This window comes from Falco punctatus (genome assembly GCF_963210335.1).
Source record: "Falco punctatus genome assembly, chromosome: Z".
NCBI lineage: Eukaryota > Metazoa > Chordata > Aves > Falconiformes > Falconidae > Falco > Falco punctatus.
The window spans coordinates 54,536,491-54,559,797 of record NC_137586.1 but is presented as its reverse complement, the minus strand read 5'-3'; the positions used below and the strand labels follow the sequence as shown (position 1 = coordinate 54,559,797).

The 23,307-nt window shown below is 38.8% G+C and overlaps 1 protein-coding gene across 11 annotated transcripts in view; it reads right to left on the bottom strand.

Moving 5' to 3' along the window:
• The window catches only part of PIGG (phosphatidylinositol glycan anchor biosynthesis class G (EMM blood group)), a 102,883-nt gene that overhangs the window by 65,590 nt on the left and 13,986 nt on the right, over nt 1-23,307 (bottom strand). For 6 of the 11 annotated variants that reach the window (XR_013924815.1, XR_013924816.1, XM_080371725.1 and 3 more), the window contains exons 5-8: nt 23,027-23,165; nt 20,421-20,633; nt 11,679-11,896; nt 8,623-8,904 (exon numbers count right to left, since the gene is read on the bottom strand). Coding sequence is in view for 8 of the 11 variants with exons in the window: in XM_080371725.1 (XP_080227851.1) it covers nt 8,623-8,904; nt 11,679-11,896; nt 20,421-20,633; nt 23,027-23,165 (852 nt within the window). In the remaining 3 variants the exon portion in view is untranslated. Of the gene's footprint in view, nt 1-8,622; nt 8,905-9,189; nt 9,267-11,678; nt 11,897-20,420; nt 20,634-22,004; nt 22,984-23,026; nt 23,166-23,307 lie in introns of those variants that run through there. The other 5 variants (XR_013924814.1, XM_080371723.1, XM_080371724.1 and 2 more) reach the window with 5 other exon arrangements.

Below are 23,307 nucleotides of genomic sequence, written 5' to 3'. Positions count from 1 at the left end.
GCTTGAAATGTGTCTTTCATCATAAAATCCACTTTAAACATTACCCATCTATTATTTACTTCACACGCTGTGCCTATCTAAAACCGTAATATTCTTTGTCTAATGCCCCCACTAGCTCAATTTCCTGTTCACAGCAGCTACTCGGAATTGCCTCATCATCATTGCCTTCAATGATACTGCTAAAAAGAGAGCATAAGGGCATGCGGAAGGTGAGAGCAGCTGGTTCATTGACATTATCAGGTAAAGGACCTTTTCTGCTCACGGGGAATACAAAGTAACAGGGAAAGCCACTAAAAGACCACACAGAGAGACAAGCCTGGTAAGTAAGCAGGAAGGGAGATCATAAAGATGACCAAAACTCTTCAGCCATTAATTGACAGGCCATTAAGCAACCAGCTCTGAAGAGCATCAGCCTGGACTTTGTAACAGATAAGGGGGAAGTGACAGAACTGGAGTATTACAGATACCTGATGGTGCCTCTGAATCTACACAAACTCATTAAGCAGTGCTTCAGGAAAGTGTCAAAAGCAAGGGAGAGGGTGTGATGAGGGATAGGCTGGAGGCGGGAGGCAACGTGAGAGGAGCAGGGATGAAGGGGCCAGCGTCATGCACCAGCAGACGCCAGTCAGTGAACTCCTTTCACTGGGCCTTGTGCCTGGTCACAGTGGTCTACCCTGTCTATCAAATCCTCCCCTAACCACGTTTCTGTGACCTCCACTTTCTATCCCACCCATGGGGGCTCCAAGGTCTCACTTCAAGTAACTGGGCACAAGCCCACATGCCAGAAACTTGAGACCAGATTGAGTAAAAGCAAATACCAGCAACTGGAGTGGGATCACTGGTCATTGGAACCACATGCCTGTAGTGCCAGTAACCACAGCGTGTGAAGGTCCACATGCCAGAGAGCAGAGTGGGGACCATAGGCCATCAGGACCGTGTGCCGAGGTTCCAGCAGCTGGAGGGATCAGAGTGCAAAGAGAAGTCAGGGTGCTGGCAATGGGAAAAGCAACTATGGATCACCAAGCTTGGTTGCTGATGCAGATCTACAGAGGGCCCAAAGCGTGCACCGGTATGTGTGAGAGATCACAGGATCACTGACTGGAGGGACCTCAGCCTCTTCAACTTCTCCTCGAAGTCTGAGCCAGAGGTAGGGACAAGGACTGAGACTGGGCATGCACAACTGGGCTCCAGCAGCCAGGCAGGACAAATGCCCAAGCCCCAGAGGCTACTGGAGCCAGCAGGGCTTCCTAATATACCTTAATACATAGGGTTACATACTGCATTTTGGAAAAGACACTGTAAAAAATCATCCTTTACTGTTTTATTTTCTCGTTAATTTTTCCTCTTACAGAATATCACAGACTATCTCTTAAATTGATATTTTAAACATATGACAAACAACTTAAAAGCCAAATCAAAACCACTGCATGCCTCAGAACAAGGATTTCTGAACCTATTTTCACATTAATTTCTTTGCACGCTTCAACCCTATCATCCTCCTCTCCTACACTTGACCTTACAAACAAATTTTAAAAAAACACCTTGAATATTCACAGACAAATTGCACAGAGAACATACTCACATTCAAAGATGAAGAGTGTACCATGATTCCTGACCTGTCAAAATCATTTCTTAGAACAATATAGAAACTCACTAACCTTAGAGCAGGTAACAAGAAAGTAGATGTAAAAAATACAAATATCCCTGAGCATCTTAGATGCAAGTTTCACTTATGCTTGAGATTTACTGACAGCAACATACGTCTTTTTATTCAATAAGCAAGACCACGTAACATGGAGAGGACAACAAACACACTAGATGCAAGAAGCTAGTTAACACTATCTGGAATTTTGCTTTGAGGAAAACAGCTTTTGCAAAAATCAAGATTCTCTAAGATGTATGAGAAAGAATACAGGAGGTACAGTTAAAGTTATCACCTATTCACATCCTCTCCCTTTCTTGTGTTGTTAAAGAAATACACCACACCAGTCACTTCACTAAACAAAAAACAACAAAAAAAACCCCACAGAAAAAAACCCCAACAACAAAAAAAAACCACACACAAACAAAAAAAGCAACAAAAAAGTCCCCGTGAGGTCACACAACAATAATGAGGGAAAAACAGTAAACACTTAGCACAAGAACAGTCATCATCTGAGAAACTGCCCAGGCCCAATACAAATTTACTACCATTTGAAGTTTCTTTAGTGTTCTAAGGACCGCTCCTTTTTGTTTAGTGCTCTACTCTGAATATCGAATACTATAAGCTGGTATTTGGAACAGAAGGACAAGGTAGCCCATGCAGAGACCAAAGACCATGAAATTCACCAAGATGAGACAAGAACAGTACATGACTAAACTACAGAAAGTTTAAACTCCAATAATTCCATCATGCTGACCTTAAAAATCTTGACTAACTAAATAATGAGTGAGCACATAAGCACCATCTGCTTGCAGAGACAAAGGAATCGGAGATCCTTAACAAATGACAATGAACGAGTCTTCAATACAATTCATTTGTCTTCTAAGACATAACATAAGATCTATATAAGGATTGCTCTCTTGTATCTGGTTGCTGTCAGCCCTGATATGAAAACTGACGAAGTGACATATTATCAATGGGGAACATGTAGAAGCCTCAGGAAAATGATGGCATTAGTGCAAAATGTCCAGTGTCAGAGATCTGTATTTCCCATCTGCTTGTCTGACTCTCACAATTCCAGTGAAAAGAGAAAAAAATTACTGTTATATTCATATCAAAGGATTAAAGTCCAATGGCATTCACTGACAAACCACATTTCAGACCAGAGCTAGTCACTATGCAAAATGAAAAATTATCCTGCAAATTATAATCTCCTGAGCCTTGATGATCTAAGAAATACTGAAAATAGGTTCATCAGATTTTTCTAAATTTACTGGTAATCCCTCATATATGAACTGTGCCTTATTAGAAGTGCCATCATTACAGTTTTTATACAGCCTGACCTTAGGTTACTTACATTGTACTTAGTTGAGATCTAGTTTACGGGCACAGAAATGTAGGTCCTACTCTGATACACACAGCTCGCTCTTTCTAGCTGCTGAACATGTCCAGCTCTCAGGGACTCAGCAGGCACTCCAATGACTCGCACTAGTATCTTGGCAAACAAACTTAATACAGAATCTTTGGGTTAGAAGTGCAGAAATGCCAGGCTTCCAGTTTAAGTCTATAATCTCCCAAGCCGAAGTAGCCTTAACATCTGATGTATCAGCATTACTAATTAAGTAATACAGAAACTGACTTCTTTGCCCTATCTTTGAACATACCTTGCTAGCTTGCAGAAGTGCCAGTAGGTAAATAATGGAATATATACATCTCTGCCTATGAAACTTACATTTTCTTCACTCCTGTAGAAACAAAATTGTCTGGATCCAATTCCAGTTATGTGGCTTCTACATGGCTGAGAGTAAACCTCTTTCTCCCCAAAATTAACATTCCATACTTAATGCCTGAGGAATTTTACAATCACTTTTCAGATGATAAATGTTTTATTTTCCATGCTCACCATCGCCCAAAATTTAAATACTAATCATTCTGTTTCCTTCTGATATTTGGGCTCCCTGAACCTAGTCTTCATTCCCAATGATGATAACTTTCCTATGACAGGCTACTACAGACCACACTTCTACATTTTCACAGCAGTCTGGGATCATTTTTGAAAGCTACCTAGTAAAGGTACTATCCATCACCCTTCACCGCCCCCCCACCCCCATCCCCAGGTCAAAAAATGCAGTAAGATTTTTAGGTATAATTGCATAAAAATATGTTTCATTATTCAATTCAGTAAGAATATCACACAGAGGAGAAAAACCAGAAATATTTTTAAATTAACAGGGTATTTTAAAATAAAGAGAAAGAAGAACATTGTTTACATAATGAAAAAACCACTGTAATTCTGCATAACAGAAGTTACCAAAAGCTGTATTTGATAAACTTTAACTTGTGTTCTGTTTTCAAAAACCTATTGGTTTTGATCTCTATCAGAAATAGGGAAAAAACACACAACTAGTAGTAGTAAATACCGCACTTTAGTCAACTACCAAGCAATTAGAATGAAGCTATGAACAACAAGTTAAATTTTTTGTAGATTTTCTGGAAATCATAAAGGGCTGCAGAACTATTTAAAGCCTAAAGTGTCGTTAAAAGAAGGGACTGGCACTGCTAGAAACATAGTAATCAGAAACTATAAATAACAGTCAGGAAGCAGATGCTAACACTGCCTGCACTGGTCTTCAGAAAATTCATGAACTTGGTAATCAGTTTCTATATTCAGCCACAGTGGGAAAAAAAAGCATTACAAATGAGAAGCACTTCAGAGAAATCTTTAGATGTGAACGGAAACAATTTGAAGAAAAAAGCTCTGAAGCCATTAACAGGAGAGCTTATCTCAACTCCTTTTAAAATACCTACATTTTATCACATATCATGAACTTAGAAAAGCCCATTAGCTTTTTAAAATGGCAAGACCCTGATTCAGGATTCTACTTCTGCCATCAGAAGAGCAGTGCTTCAGGGCTCTTTCAGGAGTGGAGCCCATACATAGATTCACGCTGTGGAGATGCACAGGTCACAGACACTTGGATTCTGAGATATTTTAGCGTAAGTAATACTCCTAACTCACAGATGTCCCTTCAAGATCAACACACAGTATATACAGACAACCATTTCCTCCCCCAAAGTCTAGGTATTCTATTCGAAAAGGGGGTGGAAGGTGGGACATGAACATTTGTGAACTGTACTGTGTATGCCCCAGTTACCAATAAATAACCTCTGACATCCACACTGCAAGGAACACCAGATTATCCAGGCTCCTTTCGCATTCTCCAGGCTCTATCTTTGTACAAGCAGCCGCCTGCAAAAACACCATATTGCTCTGCAACAGCCCTGAGACTAGGAAAAATGTAAATCAAATCCAGATCATGTCTGGAATGGAGGTACCTACTAACTAAACCTACAAAATATTTCAGACTTGCTTTGGAACTTGAACAGAGACAGCAGTGCCTCTCTGACTGATGAGACATACATCCAGCAATCCAGTCACCTATGGAACAGGATCGAAGATGGGACAATGAAAATGGATTTCTACATTCTGGATACAGTCATGTCTGCCTCAACCAGAATTACTACTGCCTTCATAAGACATGCTTCAGCCTCCCACATTTTCAGATATGCCTCAGGTAGGAATATGATCACAGACAGACCCAGGATGAAGAATCCACTATTTTTTATTTTTACCTGTGCCAGCCTTGGAAAACCAAACACACACACAAACCTCCTGGAAGACATTGCTGAAAACCTACTCATTCATGCATTATCAACTTGAAACAGAGGATCTGATCATCTGCTGATATGTCCTGAGGTCCCAGCCAGGTAAAACTCCAGAAAACACATATGCACCGCCTTTCTAGTTTGAACAGGAAATGCTTGAATTGGTAACTGTTCCATTACATCCAAATGGAGATATTTTCAAAGGCAACGTGAAAATACACATCTCCATGTTCAAAAGACGCTAAGTGATCCCTGTCCTAAAATGACAGAAGTGGCAATGTCAGTGACAACAAATTTCACTTGTGAATTAAAGGGTTTTTTTCTATTTCTTGTCCAGATGGTGTCATAATTGGTATCAAAAAGGAAAATGAGACAAGCTGCTGCTGAAACATTCTTCTTCAAGCAACAGGGGATTAGATCAAAAGTCCCAACATTAACCAGGGAGAAAGGTCCACCTGCAGAGGTATCTCACAAGCAGAATGTGGGGTCCTGGAGGCAAACATACAAAACAATATCCTGGATATAATTTCTAATCAGTTTGTCTAGTTTTGCTCAGTTTGTCCTCAAAGGCAGACATATGGAGAAAGCAGGGGTGGGAAGGAAAACAACTGAAATAGAAAGCATAGATAAAGATTTCTCACCCACATTTCTGTCCATACACCCTAGGCATAGCTGACTAGGTGGAATCATCAGAAATGGCCAACAGATTATCAGTATGGAAATGGAACTTCGTCCTCTGAAGTTCCTCAGAAAAATTCATTCTAAAAGTGGAACATCATGGATTATATCGGTGCTTCCTTTTACGTGTTCCTTGAGAAATTATTTGCCTCCATGAGGGAGCTGGCAATTAATTCCTTTCATAAGAAAAGCCCTTCTACCCAAGTCAAGTTTTGAACACCAGGAGACATTTTGCAATTGCTGCTGTGATCATTGACAGAGCAGCTGTATTAGCAATATACAAGCCACCTGCAGGAAGTTGTTTACAACAGCAGCTGTGTCTCACTAACAAGGATGAAAACGTGCCAAGAACAGATGGGAATGAAACACTAAGACTCAGGTCAAACCAAAAAGGCAGAGCTTGTACCTGTCAACCAGTGCCTGGTAATCGACTATTCTAAATTTAGTAATAGCCAAGGAATAGCAGCATCTTCCTAGATTCTTTGACCTAGTAGGAAAGCATTTTTCCTGGATCATAGAATGTTACTTGAAAGTTACTCCTACAGGAGTGGGTGTCACAAGGAATTAACTTGTCTCTAGACATGTAAGAAAGATGGGTCAGCCTGGAGGAGAAAGCCATAATCCGTTGTCATTGCTCTCAGCTCTGCTGAAGTGGAATGCCTGTAAATTTTACACAGGTCTAGACAGTCATTTTTATGTTCTTACTGTTTGCTAAAATTAGAAAAACTGGTAACAAGATGAAAAATGAGCTTGTATTCCACAGTTGTGTTTGTTTATCATTGCACAGCAAGTAAATTGTGAAGTTTCTACAGAATACACTGGATCATTAATTATTATTTCAAGACCATATTCTTTTACTTTTTCTAAGAATAATTTCTACCTCGTTTACAATAACATAGAGAGCTAATAAAGGCCCTAAGTGAAAGGAGTCCATTTAGAGACCAACACACCCCGAAGTATAGACATCTTATTCAGCGGATTTCTCCATTCACATTGATTAATTTAACCTTCTTTTATTTGCCTTTAAAAAAACCCACACGAGCATCGGTAGCTGTTGCAGCAAAACATTAACGCTACAAATTTTCAGTACCAAAAGCAACCTGTGATTTACGCTTACAAAGACTGTTCTGTTAGCAGCTATACCCAATATGAAACTCCTTTCTCTGATTTCATTAAGCAGATGTTGTTAGCTGACTTGTTACTCTACTTTAGTCTATCTAAATGATCAACTGACACATCTAAATACTACGTGGCTGATAAATACAAACATAAGAATGAAACACCATATTCTATCAATAATTCCTTTTTTAATCACTTTCAATACACTAAAATGAATTGCATGGAAGAAAACTGAAAAGGGAAAAAAAACCCAAACTGTCTTCAGGAAAGAAAGGCATGACTTTTAGTCAAAGGCTTCTCTCAGAGAAGCTGCATTTCCAAGAAACACAAATTCAGAAATTACAGAAACATTATAAACTGATATAGTTTGAACCATAAAAATTAGCAGTCTTACTTATGTGAATTTAAATTTATAACTAAGTTCAGGAATTACAGAAAATCACTGCACAGTGAAATATTAATCTCCACCACTCAGGAGTAGTGAATTTTCTGAATTATATGAGATATAGCAGTTATTAAACACTTCTCTAAGTCAGAAAACTTGCTTTTTAGCTTGAAGGAATATGTCATCCTATAATTAAAGCAATACACTTGCCCCACATTGTCACACAATAAAAAATGGTACTAAATCCACAAACATACTTCAAAGAAACCCAGACTGACAAAGGATTGTACTGCACAGAGAGTGCTTTGTTCAATGGTGCAACACGAGCGCTGAAGCCACTGAATTTCAGAGAGAAAGATACAACTAACGAGCCTCAGAAAAAATGGCCAGAAGCTGATTTTAAGGTGTGACTGACAGCTCTTGGCATACTAAGTTTCACAGCAGAAGAAGAGTAAGACATTGCAAATACTATTTCCTTGGAATTCCCTGAATTCTATTCAATGCAACAATAGAACTCATCAAGGACTTTATAGCAAGTAACTACTTGCACAAATGAGAACATTTCTGAGCATTCCAAGGACTGTAACAAACTCAATTTCTTAAACTCAAACTTAAAAAAAGTAGAATAGACAGATTAATTTTGCCCCCTCTGCTACAGTTTCAAAACTATATTCAAAAAAGCATTAAGAATACCAGTAAAAGAAAGGGTACTGGCATACCTTAAATACCTTAAAGCATCAATGTCTGTGGTATTTGAGAAAGGACTGACTGTCACTGGTACGTGCTGCAAAATATCATACCTCTTGCTTTAATTGCAATTGTGAAACTCCACTGTGTAACAGCAAAAAGTTTGTACACAGTGTAAATGTTTCTGATCTCATAAAAAGGATTGCAAAATAATTTACACCAGAACCTTTCTTAAAAGTAATGTGAAAATAATCACTTCTATGATCTTCATTACAGCAATAGGTATACCACAGTAAATACACATTTCAATTCCAATTTTAAATTATTAAAATTACATTGTAAATAACAATTTAAGTCTACACATAGAAGAATTTTATGAAACTTTATCTGAAAGTATGCCATAAAGAGCAAAACATTTCGAACCATAATTAATGCATGCTCTCACCTTCAGTGGAAGTCTGGAATTCTCAAAGATCTTTGCAATGGCAGATAAGATACCACACATGAGTGCAGAAATCAGCATCATCACTCCAACTGCTGTTAACCAGGACATACTGCAGAAATAGCATAAACTTTCTGCTGATGTGCATACAATGACATGAACCGCACACAGCATCAGACACATCAAGTAAAACAGCAGAGAGAACAGTGGAGGGGAGAGGGGCACTTCAAATTCTGCCCGGCTGCTCAGAGCTTTTGGAATGCTGAGCAAAAGCAGCAGCAGAACCTGGAAAAAAACAGAAAATTAATACTTAAAGAAATGGAGTTAGCCAAAGCATACAGTGAGAACTCACAGAAAAAAAAAAAACAACAACATAGCATTGTCATCCATGTCACTCTGCTGGTATACATACTTTATTACAAAAATAACCTGTGAAGAACTACACTGGATTTTTGTCCCCCATAAGTTATTACCATACGAATAGGAGAATCAAAGATGGTGGTTTAATTTATTAAGGGCTTGGACACACAAATTACCAGAGTTTAATAAATTTATCATGTGCCTCCTCACCTGTGGTAACTGATGACATGCATGATCTTCACTCCCTGCAAAAGTAGTATCTTTGTCTCCCAGTATCAAAATAGTTCCTAAGCAAACAAATTTGACCCATTATTTGTCACCTGTGGATGCCTAGAGTTACATATACATTCTGTCCTGGGCAATTTATCTCACAACAAACATACACAGAGAACCTGCTGAGTTAAATGGCTTCCCAGATCAGGGGAAGTTCTCATGCTATCACAAAACTGTATGCTGCATTTCAAGCTTATGAGTTATCCCAGTGGGTTTTTTTGTACCTCTCCTTATCTTAACTTGATTTATTGGTTTTACTTTCACTTTGGTCTAACCTGCACACAGAGCAGGCAGAATTCCAAGTTTCTTCTCTGGTAACTGTAGCAGTGGAGATGAATAATACCATTAATAATTTCTGCTACCCATGTATAAACGTTTACAAGTAAAGGGAAAATTTAGCCACATGCTAAAATGCTTTGCAAGTGGCACAGATGGAGCTAGGCCTACACTGAGCTCAATCAGCTTGTACTAGGCAAAGATAAAAACGAATCAGGATAAAAACAACTACATCAGACGACTGCCAACCTGTAATCTTTCACTGTCACTTGTAAAGATTTCTCCTCCTGCCCCCGCCCCCCCCCCCCCTCCCCAATACAGTGAGGTATAGTACAGTAGACCAAAACAAATTCAATGCATTGCAACAGTCTTCCTTTTTCATACTCAACTTCACACAGTTCACTTGGTTATGAAAATATGAGGTTACACAGTAACAAACTGGCTTAGATCTTATCTTTTAACACAGCACTTACAATTAAAACACAGACAGCACTCATGCTAGGAAAATTATTTCATTGTCGTTAACTAAAAATCTAAATTTAGCTCTTTTGAGTAAATGCACTGTTATCAATTCATGTCCCAGATGTATTCTCCTCATCTGAAATACAGGATAAATGGCATTTATAGCACAGTGTAGTTTGAAGTCAGCTGTGAGATTCCCTATTCTTCTTTACTCTGTGAGCATGAAAAACACAAATCAAGACAAAAAGATTTTTGGAAAGCAAGGCAGTTTGAGTACTGCACTGAAGGAAAAAAATAAATTCCCAGTAGTTTTGCACCAAGTCTTACAGTGCAGCTGAGCAAGCTCTTCTCAACCTAAATTTTCATGGTTAGTAGGTGCATGTTTTCTTTTGATGAAGGCACATTGAGTAAAATACCTAAGATTTGTTTTGTAAAAAGTGTAAACACCTGCAACTGCATTCCAGGGGAAAAAAGCAAAAGAAATCAGGTTTCAGGTCCAAAGTAACTGTCAAGAGCTTGAATGCGTAGGTTCCCAAAACAAAAGAACAAAAAAAAAAAAAAAAAAAAAAAAAAACAAAAACCCAGAAGGACTTCAACTTTGTGCTGAGCTTTGTCCACCTCCAGATTTGCCATCTGTAGAGCAGGAACAGAACCTACCATCTCATCTACCATGGGTACTGTTGAACTAACTCCTGTGAAGAGGTTAACAGAGTGATAAACCCCACTGAGCCATCCGCCAGAAAGCCATTTCAGATGTAGTTTACACAGAGAACAGTGCACACAACATGAGGCATACAGCCCTGCCAGGACAAAGGAGACTCAAATACTGAGCAGATGATCATGTACTCTTATTCATTCCAGGCACTGAACAGGGCCAGTGCTACAGTAATTACACAGTCCTGTACAGCACCACACACATGCAAGACTAAATTAAGCTTCTAGTATGTATTTCCATCCTAGGGAACAATGCCTATCCTTGAAAAAGTTGACACTTGTGTCATCTAAAAGGTCAGTGCAAGCTTCTGTAAATAAAAGTTCAGTATACAGGCACAGTATCCATTCAGCATCTCAAAGCATTACCACAAAGGATACTTCCAGCATTTTGAGAATTGCCCAAAATACCAGTTGCAGAGAGCCACTTAAAATTCCAGACATGGGATATCTTATCCTTACTCCTACAGGAGATACGAAGTGGCAACCCTGCACCTTACAGCAGATATTTATTTCAGGGCTCTACAACTATCAGTACAAAGAACAATTCTTGGAATTGTGAAAATTGCCCACACAAGGTATTGCCTGTTCTGAGCAGCGAGGTTCACTGTTAGACAAAAAGGAACAGGTAGGAACTCACTTGCCAGATTTCTGAGGTTTCTTAAATGCATTAAGGCTACTCAAAAAGTAGAAGGCTAATTAATATGGGACTAATTCAAGCTGCAGCACACCTGCAAATTTATTATAACTAGTTACACAAAAATGTAAGTAGTGTATATCAAAAGCTCTTTTGAACCATAAGGCCAAGCTATACTTTAAAAAGGATATTAACCTCACCCAAGCAGAAAGTCAGCCAACTCTAAAAGTTCATACTCAGTAATTCTGAAGACCAGTAAGAGTTTACACTAAGTAGTCAAAACCCAGAAACTTTCATGTTTGTGCACTTAGCTTTGCCACAGAAAGACATACTTTCATACCTCCATAATGATCACAGTCCCCACCATCATCGAATACATGTCATATTGTGCCACTTGTTTGCTTAGTGAAGAACTCAGAGTCTTCAGAGCCTCCAAGTATTGCTTCAGGACCTTTTTGCCAAGATTTAAGAGTATTTCTGAATTATTCCCCTCTAAATACAACTTGATCCAATTACCGTGGGACTTTTCTGCTATCTTAAAATGTTCATATCCAGGATCTAAGGAGGGGAAGAAAAAAAAAAAAAAACCAAACCACAAAACACCAGAGATAAGAGAGGATCCATGAACAAGAAGGATTAATTACAGATGTGATCATGTCTTTATATCTTCCTGTACAGTATTAACAAAAAAATGCTATGGGGGTTGACACTTTTTTCATACCTAGAAAGTTACATTACCTTCCTGCAGCAAGACCACAATGAGCCAGTTACTCAGAATAAAAACAACTAATCCCTAACCAGATAAAATGTTAAGACCTCTAATGGTAACAAATGTAATAAAGCATCCATTTACTCTTACAAAAGGTTTCCAGGAAAAAACTATCTAAATGCTTTAAATCCTGAAAAAAAGTCCTGTTTTACACTGGAGCCACTCATTGTCCAGGCCATACTGTACAAGCTGAGGGGGAAATGATCAAATAGCTGATCCCTGGAGGAAACACCAAAGGGGACACACACACCGTATTAGGGACCTCCATTTCGCTGCAGAGCTAGCAAGAGTCAGTTGGCAATGTGAAGTCCAACACACAGAATGCAAGATTTTGAAGGAGCACTAGAAAAGTCAACAGCTGAAGCAAACAGTCTGGCTTCAGACATTTGGACTATGAAGCTGGTGCAAAGCAATCCTCAGTGGTGAAACTTGGTAACTGTGCTATAATAAGGAAGGCCCACAGCCTAGCCAGATTAAAAACCGAGAAAATCTGATGCTGCGACCAACGTACAGAAGCAAGCCTCTTTGTGACAGAAGTTGATTTCACAATGGCCTATCTACATCTAAAAAACATTCTGACCTGAAGAAAAATAAAAAATAAACCAAAACTGAACAATAAATCAAGAAAAACCCAGAAAAAAACCCAACCTCCAGGACACATATTTGTTTTCTATATGTAGGTATTATTTTCTTGTATAAATGTAGTTCCGATTAAGTCTTCTGATAAATCTATGTGCAAACAGGACTGCAGGTGAACACTGACAACACGTATGAAGACTGTGGTCTGCTTTCAGAATTAGGGATGAGGGCAAGACTAGCATTACACTATGTCCCTGAAGGAAGTAATTTTAAATCATTAACTGAACTGTGCAGGTTCGGGTTTTAATACGAGCATCCTTTTTAATATAGGTACAGAGATATTACAGTTTCTTTCCTTTCTCTCTTATACTCTAGAAATACATCTGTATTATTCTATTCTCTCTAAATTTATTTTAAAAGCTTGAGGACAACAGGAGGCAGACTAAAAAAGCAAACAACCAAATCCTACATTACAGAAGTCCTTTTAGTACAGTGGCAGTAGCTTTTCTCCTACATGTATTTCCCCTAACTAGTTATTCCACAGAATCCTTACTCTACACCACCTGTTCTGGTTCATACATGCCAAAGGGTAGGTGTGGAGAGACAACAGTTCAAATCAATTCAAAGAACATACGGAAGTAGTCTACTATTTTATTCTCCTGTCAAATACCATTGATTTTCATCATCAATTTTATCATTACAAAACATTTACACAAAAAGCTGCAGCACAAAAGCTGAGTCTTGATAGCCTTTTTTCTTCCCAAAGATATATTCAGCAGTGTCAATAAACACATTCTGAAGGTGAAAACAGAAGAGCATAATTTTGTTCACACATGGAAAAAAATGTGAACACTCACTACAAGCACAAAGGTAAAAAAAATATAAATAATTTCTGCCAAAATTATTATCATGGGTCCTACGTGCACCTGCATTCTATTCATTTCCTATAAGTTTGATTTCAAGAGAGTTTATTTAAAATAGAACAATTAGGTCAGTTTCTGTGTTTTACTGTAAAAGTGGAAAACGGTGGTGTTCCTGAAAGCACTTAAGACATGTCTTCGCCCTTTATAGGTGCATCACCCCATACTCCAACATGCCATATACTTAAAATACTAGTCACCAAGCATAGTACGCAATCACAGCATAAATTCAGTCAAAAACACAAGAAAACCAAGAGCATAAATTTCAGAAATCTGTATTGTTATGTTATGTGTGAACATTCACATATATCTGTATTTTTTGGAAAAAATAAATGCTTAGTTTCACTTCACATTAATAATCCTTACTATTTCCCTATGATTTCACTTGAAAGGGCACAACTTAAGGGCAAAACAGCCAATTTGGAAATTTTTATATAAGGAGCCTATCGTTATCGTCCCATCTTGCAATCCTTAGTTAAGAGTAGAGGAAAACATTTGCTGTACACTTTCAGACAACAAGGAATAAAGCAATAACTGAAGTAAATTCAGTGTCACAAAGACTTCAGTCACAGCTGATTTTTACTCCTAGTAGATAACAGTATGTCAGACCTGGAAAAAACGTACCGTGTTCTTTGTTAAGCCTTTTTTAGCAAAAGTACATTATTAAATCCAGAAACATTTTTAATTTTATTTCAGGTGAATGAAGAGGAATAAATTATTTCTATTCAAAATTCTTGTACACTTACGAAAGAGTTGTGCTTACCATTTGTAAGCCCCTTATCACTACAAGACACTTTGTGATCTACTATAGGCTGAATTCAGAGTGAGAATCTTAGAAAGTAACATTTCACTCAGAATGTCCAGTCTGGTCTCCCAAGGCTTCTAACAGACTCCAAAGTATGTTGATCCTGCTGTGCAGGAGGCTTGCAGGTATCTGCTAGAAAGTACAATTCAGTCAGCAGAAGACACTTGTATACCAGTGGGCATGGAGACTTCCCATTTCCCTACTGTAGTTCTTTGAACAGTGAATTCCCTAAAAAATTCTTCTTCCAGTATATTTGAAATAAAAGTTAAATATTCATACTTTTGAGGAAATCCAGAAAGGATTGTCTAAAATGAGCTTTAATCAAACTGAGATTTGACATGAGACTATTTCATTAAACAGAACATTGAAATGAGTTCAAGATATATTTTGAAAGCTAAATAAATTCTCTCCGCATCTTCCACTCCTGTTCTGCTCCCTTTTCATGCTTTTTGCCCAGTCTCCCTCTTCACTCTTTTTAGCATTTTTATTTCATCGTCATCTACCTCCTTCCATGCTACTGCCCACCAAATCCATCCTGTCAATGTTATGAAAAAATGTTTGTTTTAGTCAAACCCAGGTTTATATCTTTGATACATATTAAGTGAATGAGTTAAAGATCCTGAGGAAAGAAATAAAGGACTGCAGTTATTTCCTTTGAGAACCCAAAGATACAAGTTCAATGGCACATTTGTATGCAATAAGCATAAAACGAGAAGGGTCATAGACTCTGGGTTGTTGGAGAAGCATTTTGGTAACTGGAGAGTAACCTTTTCAAGTCACTCCTGCACGGGATACTTGTAAGTTAAACTTGAGGCAAAATCCAAAGCAAGCTTACAGAGTTACAGGTTTCCCAAAGCACTAGCAATGGTTTACTTGAGTAGTATTACATGAGCAATTTCTGCTTCAGCCTCCCTCTAATGTTATCACAAGCAAATGGCTATGCTTCCCAAGCACCTGCTCGATAACAATTTCACTTAGTTCCAGTCACAGGCAGCAATCATTTTAAAAAGAAATTATAAATGTGAGAAAAGAACAGATAATGTAGAAGTGACTTCTCCAGTTTCAATGTATAAAACTCCTGGTAACAATCAAATTACTTCAATCAACAGATGCATCTAATACAAGTTCAGGATTAGTCCCAAACTGAAAAGTGGACACTCATTTTAGTAACAATATCCAGCTTGCCCTCAAGTGTGACTCCTCATTCCACTGTGAAGTGTCTTTCAAAGAAACACTACCAGTCCATCATTCAGATGCATGTTCAGAAGTTCAGAACATAAGGGAAGCATTGCTAGATAACTACAGCTGCCTACCTTACACTAAGGTATGAACTTGCTAAGAAACCCAAAGTGTGTTCCTAGATGCTTTGCCTAGGTACTTTTCAGCTTAATTTTTGCCAGCTCTTTCTATTCTCCTTTTCCAGACTTTTTTTTTCAGTTGCATGTTTCTGTCTCTATCAAAAAACCCAAAAACCTAATGTCTCATGTTAGCATTTATTAGTATGTTTCAAAAAGTCATTCTCAAAATAATCAAGCCTTTTATTCCAAGATTCTCATTTAAAATTGAATTTACCTCAAGACAGGTTTAACTATGAAGATTCCTTTGAACCTCAATAAAACAAAACCTGAGTCCCATGAAATGCTCTATAACCTCTTGGTTTGAAAATGCATGTTTGTATGAACGAACATTGTGGGGAGGGGAAGTGGCAAGAGAAAAAAACATTACCAAGCTGCCTCCAATCTGCTCTTTATTAACAGATAAACTTAAGCCACACTTGAAGGGGAAGGTATTTTTGTGTACTGTTCTGGTTTGTTCTTAACTTTGGAGTTGCTGAATCTAGGGAACGCCATAGCTGCTTCACGTTAACAGCATGTAAAGGTCATTCTGCCTTCCCATCTGACTGTGATTCATCTCAATTGACTTCACCTTTTCATATTAAAAAGGAAACAAATATTGCACCAAAAATGAACGTATGCATTATGCTATAATTTAAAATGCATGAATCTTTTCTTATTGTGACTTAACCACTATATTCAAGCTACTAATGCCTGGTGCCCTACCTCTGTGCTGCAAATACTCTCCACAGGAATTCCACGTTTTCCCCTTCAGAAGAACCTACTGGTTTTCAGTGGAAGAGTTGAAAATAATAATTGAAAAAAAAAGCATCAAGACTTAGGCTATCCCTGCAAGTATCCTTCACTTTAAATTGAAGTCCAGTCATAGGGGTTTGTCTTAGCATTCAACTGAAATGTTATCATCCACCAGCTGTTACTAGCTGAGAATCTGCATTGAAAAGCTTGAATCTGCAGCAGCAAATGTGAGTGAGATTTGGGGTTATTTAATTGGGTTATCTTCTGGGGGTTTCTTTCCCTCAAAAAACCTGGCAGCACACATTTTCTGTGGAATTCAGAAATGGTACGGCCCGAAGACTTGCCAGCACAACTCTGATGAATGCCCAGATGGTCCACAAATAAAAAACAAAGGCTCAGAGCAGGGTGAGCTACACAGATTGCTCAGAACTGTCTCCAGTCAGGTCTTGAATGTGTCCAGGTATGGAGACTCTACAGCCTCTCTGGGCAACTCATTGCAGTGCTTGACAACAATTACATAAAAAAAGTTTTACTTCATTTAAAAAAAAACCCCTGTATATCATTTTCTGCCCACTGCCTCCTGTCTATTCACTAGGCACCACCAAGGGGACCCTGGTTCAATTTTCTTTATTCTGTCCCATCACATATTACCTACACTGATAAGATCCCTGCTGCGTTTTTGCTATCCAGGCTGAACAGTCCTAGAACTCTCAGTCAAGAATCCTGTATAACAGACATTCCAATCTCTTCCTCACTTAATGGTCATTCACTGCACTCACTACATTATACCCATACCTTTCTTTTACTGGGGAGCCCAGAATTGGACCCAGGATCCCAGATGTGGTCTCACCACAGATGAGGTAAGAGGAAGGATTGACCTGCTGATAACTGTCCTAACGCAGCCTTGGACGCTGTGAGCCTTCCTTCCACAAGGGTGCACTACTGGCTGATGTTCAACTTGATATCCCCAAGAAGGCCTTGTCCTTCTCCACCAAGTGCTTTCCAGCCAGTCAGCACCCAATCTGCACTGGTGCATGGGATTGTTTCTTCCCAGGTGTAGTATTCAGCATTTCCATTTGCTGAATCTAAAAAGGTTCCTGTCATCCCATTCCTCCAGCCTGTTGAGGTGCCTCTGGATGGCAGCAGACCCACCTACTGGATCAGCCACTCCTCCCAGATTTGTGTTGTGTGCAGACTTGCCGAGGGGGCACTGTGCCCCATTGTCCAGGTCATTGATGGAGATGTTAAAACAGTATCAGTCTGTGTCAAGCCCTGGGGTTGATCACTGTTGACTGGCCTCCAGGAAGACTTTATCCTGCTGATCACAACCATACGAGCCCAGCAGACGAGCCACTTTTCAGTCCACCTCACTGTTCAGTTATTTAGCCTGAACTGCAACAGAATGGCTGAAGCATCGTATCAGTGCCATGGATGGTGCACATGGGGCTTCCTCAGATTGTCTGAAGACCTACTAATTCTTCCAATCAGATTGTCTGTAGCAGACACCCATAACAATATTGCCCATGCTGGTCTGTCCACTAAACCCTGAAGTTCTCAACTGTTTCATCATCCACCCCCAGGCAGAGCTCCAGGTGCTGCCACTGTTCTCTCACGTAAAGGACAACTCTCCCTCCTTACCTTCCAAACTTGCAATCATGGAATCACAGAATAGTTCAGGAAGGGAAGGTGCCTTTAACAATCATCTAGTCCACCCCTGCTGCCATGGGCAGGGACAGCTTTCACTAGATCACCACTTGTTACTGGTTTCCACTTGGACATTGAGCCACTGACTATAACTCTTTGGACGCTACCATCCAGCCAATTTCTTATTTATCTGAGTTCATTTGTCAAACCTGTATCTCTATAATACAACAGCAAGAATGTTGGGGGAGGACATATCAAAGGCCTTACAGAAGCCTAGGTAAATGACATCTGTTGCTCTTCTCTTGTCCACTGATGCAGTTAATCCATCATAGAAGGCAATTAGTCAGGCACAATTTGCCCTTGGTGAAGCAATGTTAGCTATCTCCAGTCACCTCCCTGTCTTCCATGTGTTTTGACATGTCTTCCAGAAGGATCTGTTCCATGATCTTGCCAGACACAGAGGTGAGGCTGTAGTGAGAGGTCAGTAGCTCCCAGGGTCCTCCTTTTTACCCTTTCATAAAACAGGCATCCCTTCTTGAAGATGAATCTGACTACTGAATGTAATGACTTCTTTGCAAGATAATCCCTTTCCTATAGTGCAATAGGTGGGATGGCATTCATTTTCACTTAGAAGCCACCCAAAATAAAGGGCCATTCATGCATGCTTTTAAACTATGCAACATTATAGTCACTGAGTGACATTTTCTTTAGTATTTCTAGGGCCTGAAGTATCCACATCAATCAAACAACACTAAACAAACAGCACTTCTCTTTTTCCTGCCAATCTTAATTGTCCTAACCAAAATGTTAAGCTACATCCTTGCACTTCTACGATACTCTGCAGAAAACAAGACCCTCTAAGAAGTTCACAGCAACAGAGACACTTCACCTTAAGACTCTGCAGAAAAAGCTACCATGACTTGTATCTAGTTACACGTTACTGAGACTTTCCATTACTGAAAGGAGAGAAGCTCATCACAGACGTTTTGCCCCTCAACCCCTTTCCAGTACAGTAGCGACTCTAATAGCAGTTTGCAGTCACGAGCAAGTAGCATAAAAATTTTTCACATTTCATTTCTCAGAAGAAAGCTACAAGTTGAAATTAAGCTGGTTTTGGACAAAAATAAAATGAAAGTGAAGGTGTAAACCAGAAGCTGGTAGAAACTTCAGTCTGTTTTGCCAGTATTTGCAGAAATACTGTCAGACAGAGCTCTGTGCTGGAATTTTCAGTAACACAGCCATATCCTGTAACCACCAACAGGGCAAGTTTCCTCACTTGATACAAATGTGTGCAGAAAAAAATATCAGGATAGGTGGAGCATGGATACTGCTATTGATACATTGCTACCATAAGCGGCACTTCTTTTGGCAGGCCTCCTAGACAGGATTTAATTATGATTACAAGCCATGATGTTGAAAGATAATTAATTCTTGAACTACAATGATCATCTTGCTAAACTTTACGTTAGCTCCTTTAATTATTCATAGCTGTAACACAGCTCTGCATTCTCATCCAGTTATTGTAACGATTCAACAGATTACAAATCAAGTGACAAGGACTTCAAGCTTCACAGTTTAAGACAGCACCTTTTAAAGTCCATGGTAAAATGCTCTCCTTCATTCTCTATTTTTTTCACATAATTGTCATATTAACTTGCTTACCTATATTGCAGTTTTATCATGGTTCCTAATGAAATACTACATTTTGCTAGGTTTGGTTCATGTTTTCCACCTGTTTTTTATTCCTTCCTCCAAATACACACACATATCTATGCACAAGTGTATTTTTAATAAGCAGCTTTGCAGTTCTCCAGGTTCTCTCTCCAAGTAGATTCATATATAAGAATGAAATAAAAAGATAACTCACCCTTAATTATTTCCCAGTTTTACTTCAAGCATCTTATTTATCCTAGAAAATTCACTCCATTATGCTATTCCTGTAAATACCTCAGAATCAGTGCCCTATGTAGAATAACTCACAAATGGCAGATATGAAACCACTGAGACTAGCAATTCTACCTTAATCTTCCTCTTTCATCACTATTTCTCCTCTTTTGACCACTAGGTGCAGTAGTGGTCATTAAAAAGAATTTAGAGGCAGCACCGGAGCATGTTACAGTAAAGACTGAATGCAGTATCATTTCTCTGAACACTGCTTTTAACTGAATAGCTAATCTGCATGCCATGCTATACTGTTGAACCTAAATGCCCAAACAGTGTTATAAACAATCTCCTTTTGTATACATAACTTTTTTTTTTTTTGTAGCTGATTTACCTTTTTCATATGCAGGTGTATTCTCTTGCAGCAGTCTGCTAAGCTGGAACCCATTCAAGTGCACAAAACGCAGTTGTTCTCTCATTGTCTTGCCTCCCACAACTGGCAATATAAGGTTCCCAACACTGTTTCTTGAAATTGGTAGACCAAGACCTACTGCCAATGTGCTAGCTAAATCAGTTTGTTGCACAAGTCCAGGCGGGGTTAGAGGACCTAGAAGCAAAAAAAAAAAAAAAAAGAGGGGAAAAAAGTATTCCAATAACAGGCCCATTCTATTTCTCCAAAGACAGAAGGCATGTTGTTAGGTTCAAATTTTTTTGGTGTTAGATCATCTATTTCAAGTGATTTACAGCCCTGAGCAATCTTTTTCAGCTGCTGTCCTCTGCTGTTGTAAAACCAAAATTTATTCCATTCTCAGAATGTTATACAAGTAAGAAAAGAGATGGTCCAGATCACCTTAATATCAAGTTGCAGCCTATATTCTAAGAGGGTTTGATAACTTTTACATTAGAAAGAACAGTAAGCACTACAGTAGCCTAATTTAATGCATAAACTAAGACAGAGAATCTAAAATAATGCTGACAGCATTCTAGATGCTTTTTGATATAATGACAACAGCTCAAGATTTAATTAATATCAGGTTGCTAGGCAAACAGAATTAGAGGTCAGGTAAAGAATCCTGAGGCTAAAATTCATGGCTCCATGCAGGAAAACCCAGTGATTTTTAAAGGGTTCTGTGCAGGATCCCATTACCTTACTGCAGTCATCAGGATTAGCCTTCAGTCCCACAGAATGAGGGAATGGAATCCCACATGCGTGGATTTTTTCACTAACATAAGTAACCTTTTGTTTAAGATTGTCTTGGCAATTGTTTCTTTGTGTGCTCTGCTAGTTACATAACAGTGTTTTTCTATTACACTTTTACTTCCTTTTCTTTGTAACTCCAGGCATTGAGTGTTTTGATTTAAGTACACAATTCTATACAGTCTTCATTACTCTCAAGGCTCCCTTTAAGAGCATTAGAACTTCTCTCATTTCTCATCTAGCTCTGATTAATCCCATACTTGTACAGAATGCCATCTATAATCCCCTAAAGCCTCTTTGCATGAGTGCCTATATGTCAGCAGTTTTCAGATCTCATCTTTAAAGGAAAGTTCTTAACTGGTTAAAAAACCACAAACTACAAAATGCATTTAGCCAATCATGTGTGACACATCTCTGTAAAAAGGCTACACAAGCAATACTCTGTCAGCATACTAAATGCAAAAGCCCACAGAATTACTATTTTGAGGTCTACCAAATTAACCACAGTACATTTTGTTTACAGTAGGACCATAAGGACCAGTCACTAGAATTCTGATTACCGCAGCAATAAGAAGCAAGCTGCTGGATATTTACATGGGCATCATTAGAAATCACCAACTGGATCCCAAAAGACAGGTGCACATACTGTAAAAACTGCATCTTCAGTTTAAACCAAACAGAAACTAACCCTAACGAACAGCAGATTGCATTTACAGAATCTACATTCATGTAGCCTGGTTGTCAACACATAGAGGTGAAATCTATAAAGCAAAAACTTACCAGAGAGCTTTGGTCAGCTCTTGACTTTGTTTTGTTTTTATATCTGAAGAGTTCAATCACTCCTCAAGCAATGCTTTCTATTGCAGCTGTATAAGAGCTTTATAAATGAGACAGATAAATGTACTTCCACTGTGCTGCAGGAACCTCCAGCAAGATAAATAAGGCAAGGTTCTGCAAACAGGCTTTAAAAGCAAGGAAATCAGATGGAAATGAGCAAGAGGCAGAATGAAAGGCAGAGGGAAGTATTATTTTGAAGAAAATACTCTTGGAACAACTACATTTCACCAATTTGGTCAGTCAAGGAGTTATTTAAGCAAGACTCTACAAACTAGACTAAACATCTCTACCACACCACTCCCTTCTTGCCTCTTACCTTAACTTCTACTACACAAGCAGAAAATGAGTTTCAGAAACAGATAAACTCACATCACTGACTTAAAATTAACTGCCTGGCCAACACAGTAAATACACTCATGCTCTATATTCTTCCCTTAACACTTAGCAATCAACAGTCCTATTTTCACTGTTCTCATCTCTCACCCTTTCACAAGAGAAATTCTTCCTCTTTCCCGTTACTCTCAGCATGAGAAACTGTAATTTGTTCCTCTATCCTGGCTGTCTTACAGGGAAGAACAGAGGCCAGGGTAATATTCTGGCCAAGAAAGACAAAACTTAAAACTCATTTCAAATAGGTTTTTACTTCTAATCCTATTCATTTACCAGCATCCCAGGATCCTGACAACATGTCTCATTAGCTCTCAACACTCAAGGAGGACAGGGCTGCAAAATGTTATCATCTGAGAAATACCCAGTTTTCCCAGTGGTTACAAAGCTTAAGTCATGGATTCACCATAACACAAATACGAACTCTGGCTAAAACCAGAGTTTTAGGTCACACACAAGAATGGGCCTTGCCAGATATCTGCAGAACAAACCAAAGTACTTTTCAGGAGAAATTCCAGAGCTAATATAATTTAGAGATGGCAATGTATTCTACAAAGTCAAGCTTCTTTGACCCTTACCACTTCTCTTTTCAAAAGCAGAGCTGATAAACAGCAGTGGTGTGTGCACTTCTCCTTCTGAAGAACCACCATGACTACCTGTTTCAGACATCCCATGATCCCCACAAACAACTAGCAAATTGGGCAGAGAAGCTTCTTCCTGCAAGTCACAGAAATAAATTTAAGTTACTGTACAAACAAAATGCATATACATAATGCTTCACTATCATTTTCACACTTGAATATTTCTCAGAGTAAACTCCATTTTTTAAATCGGCTCACAACACATGGGGCAGATTACA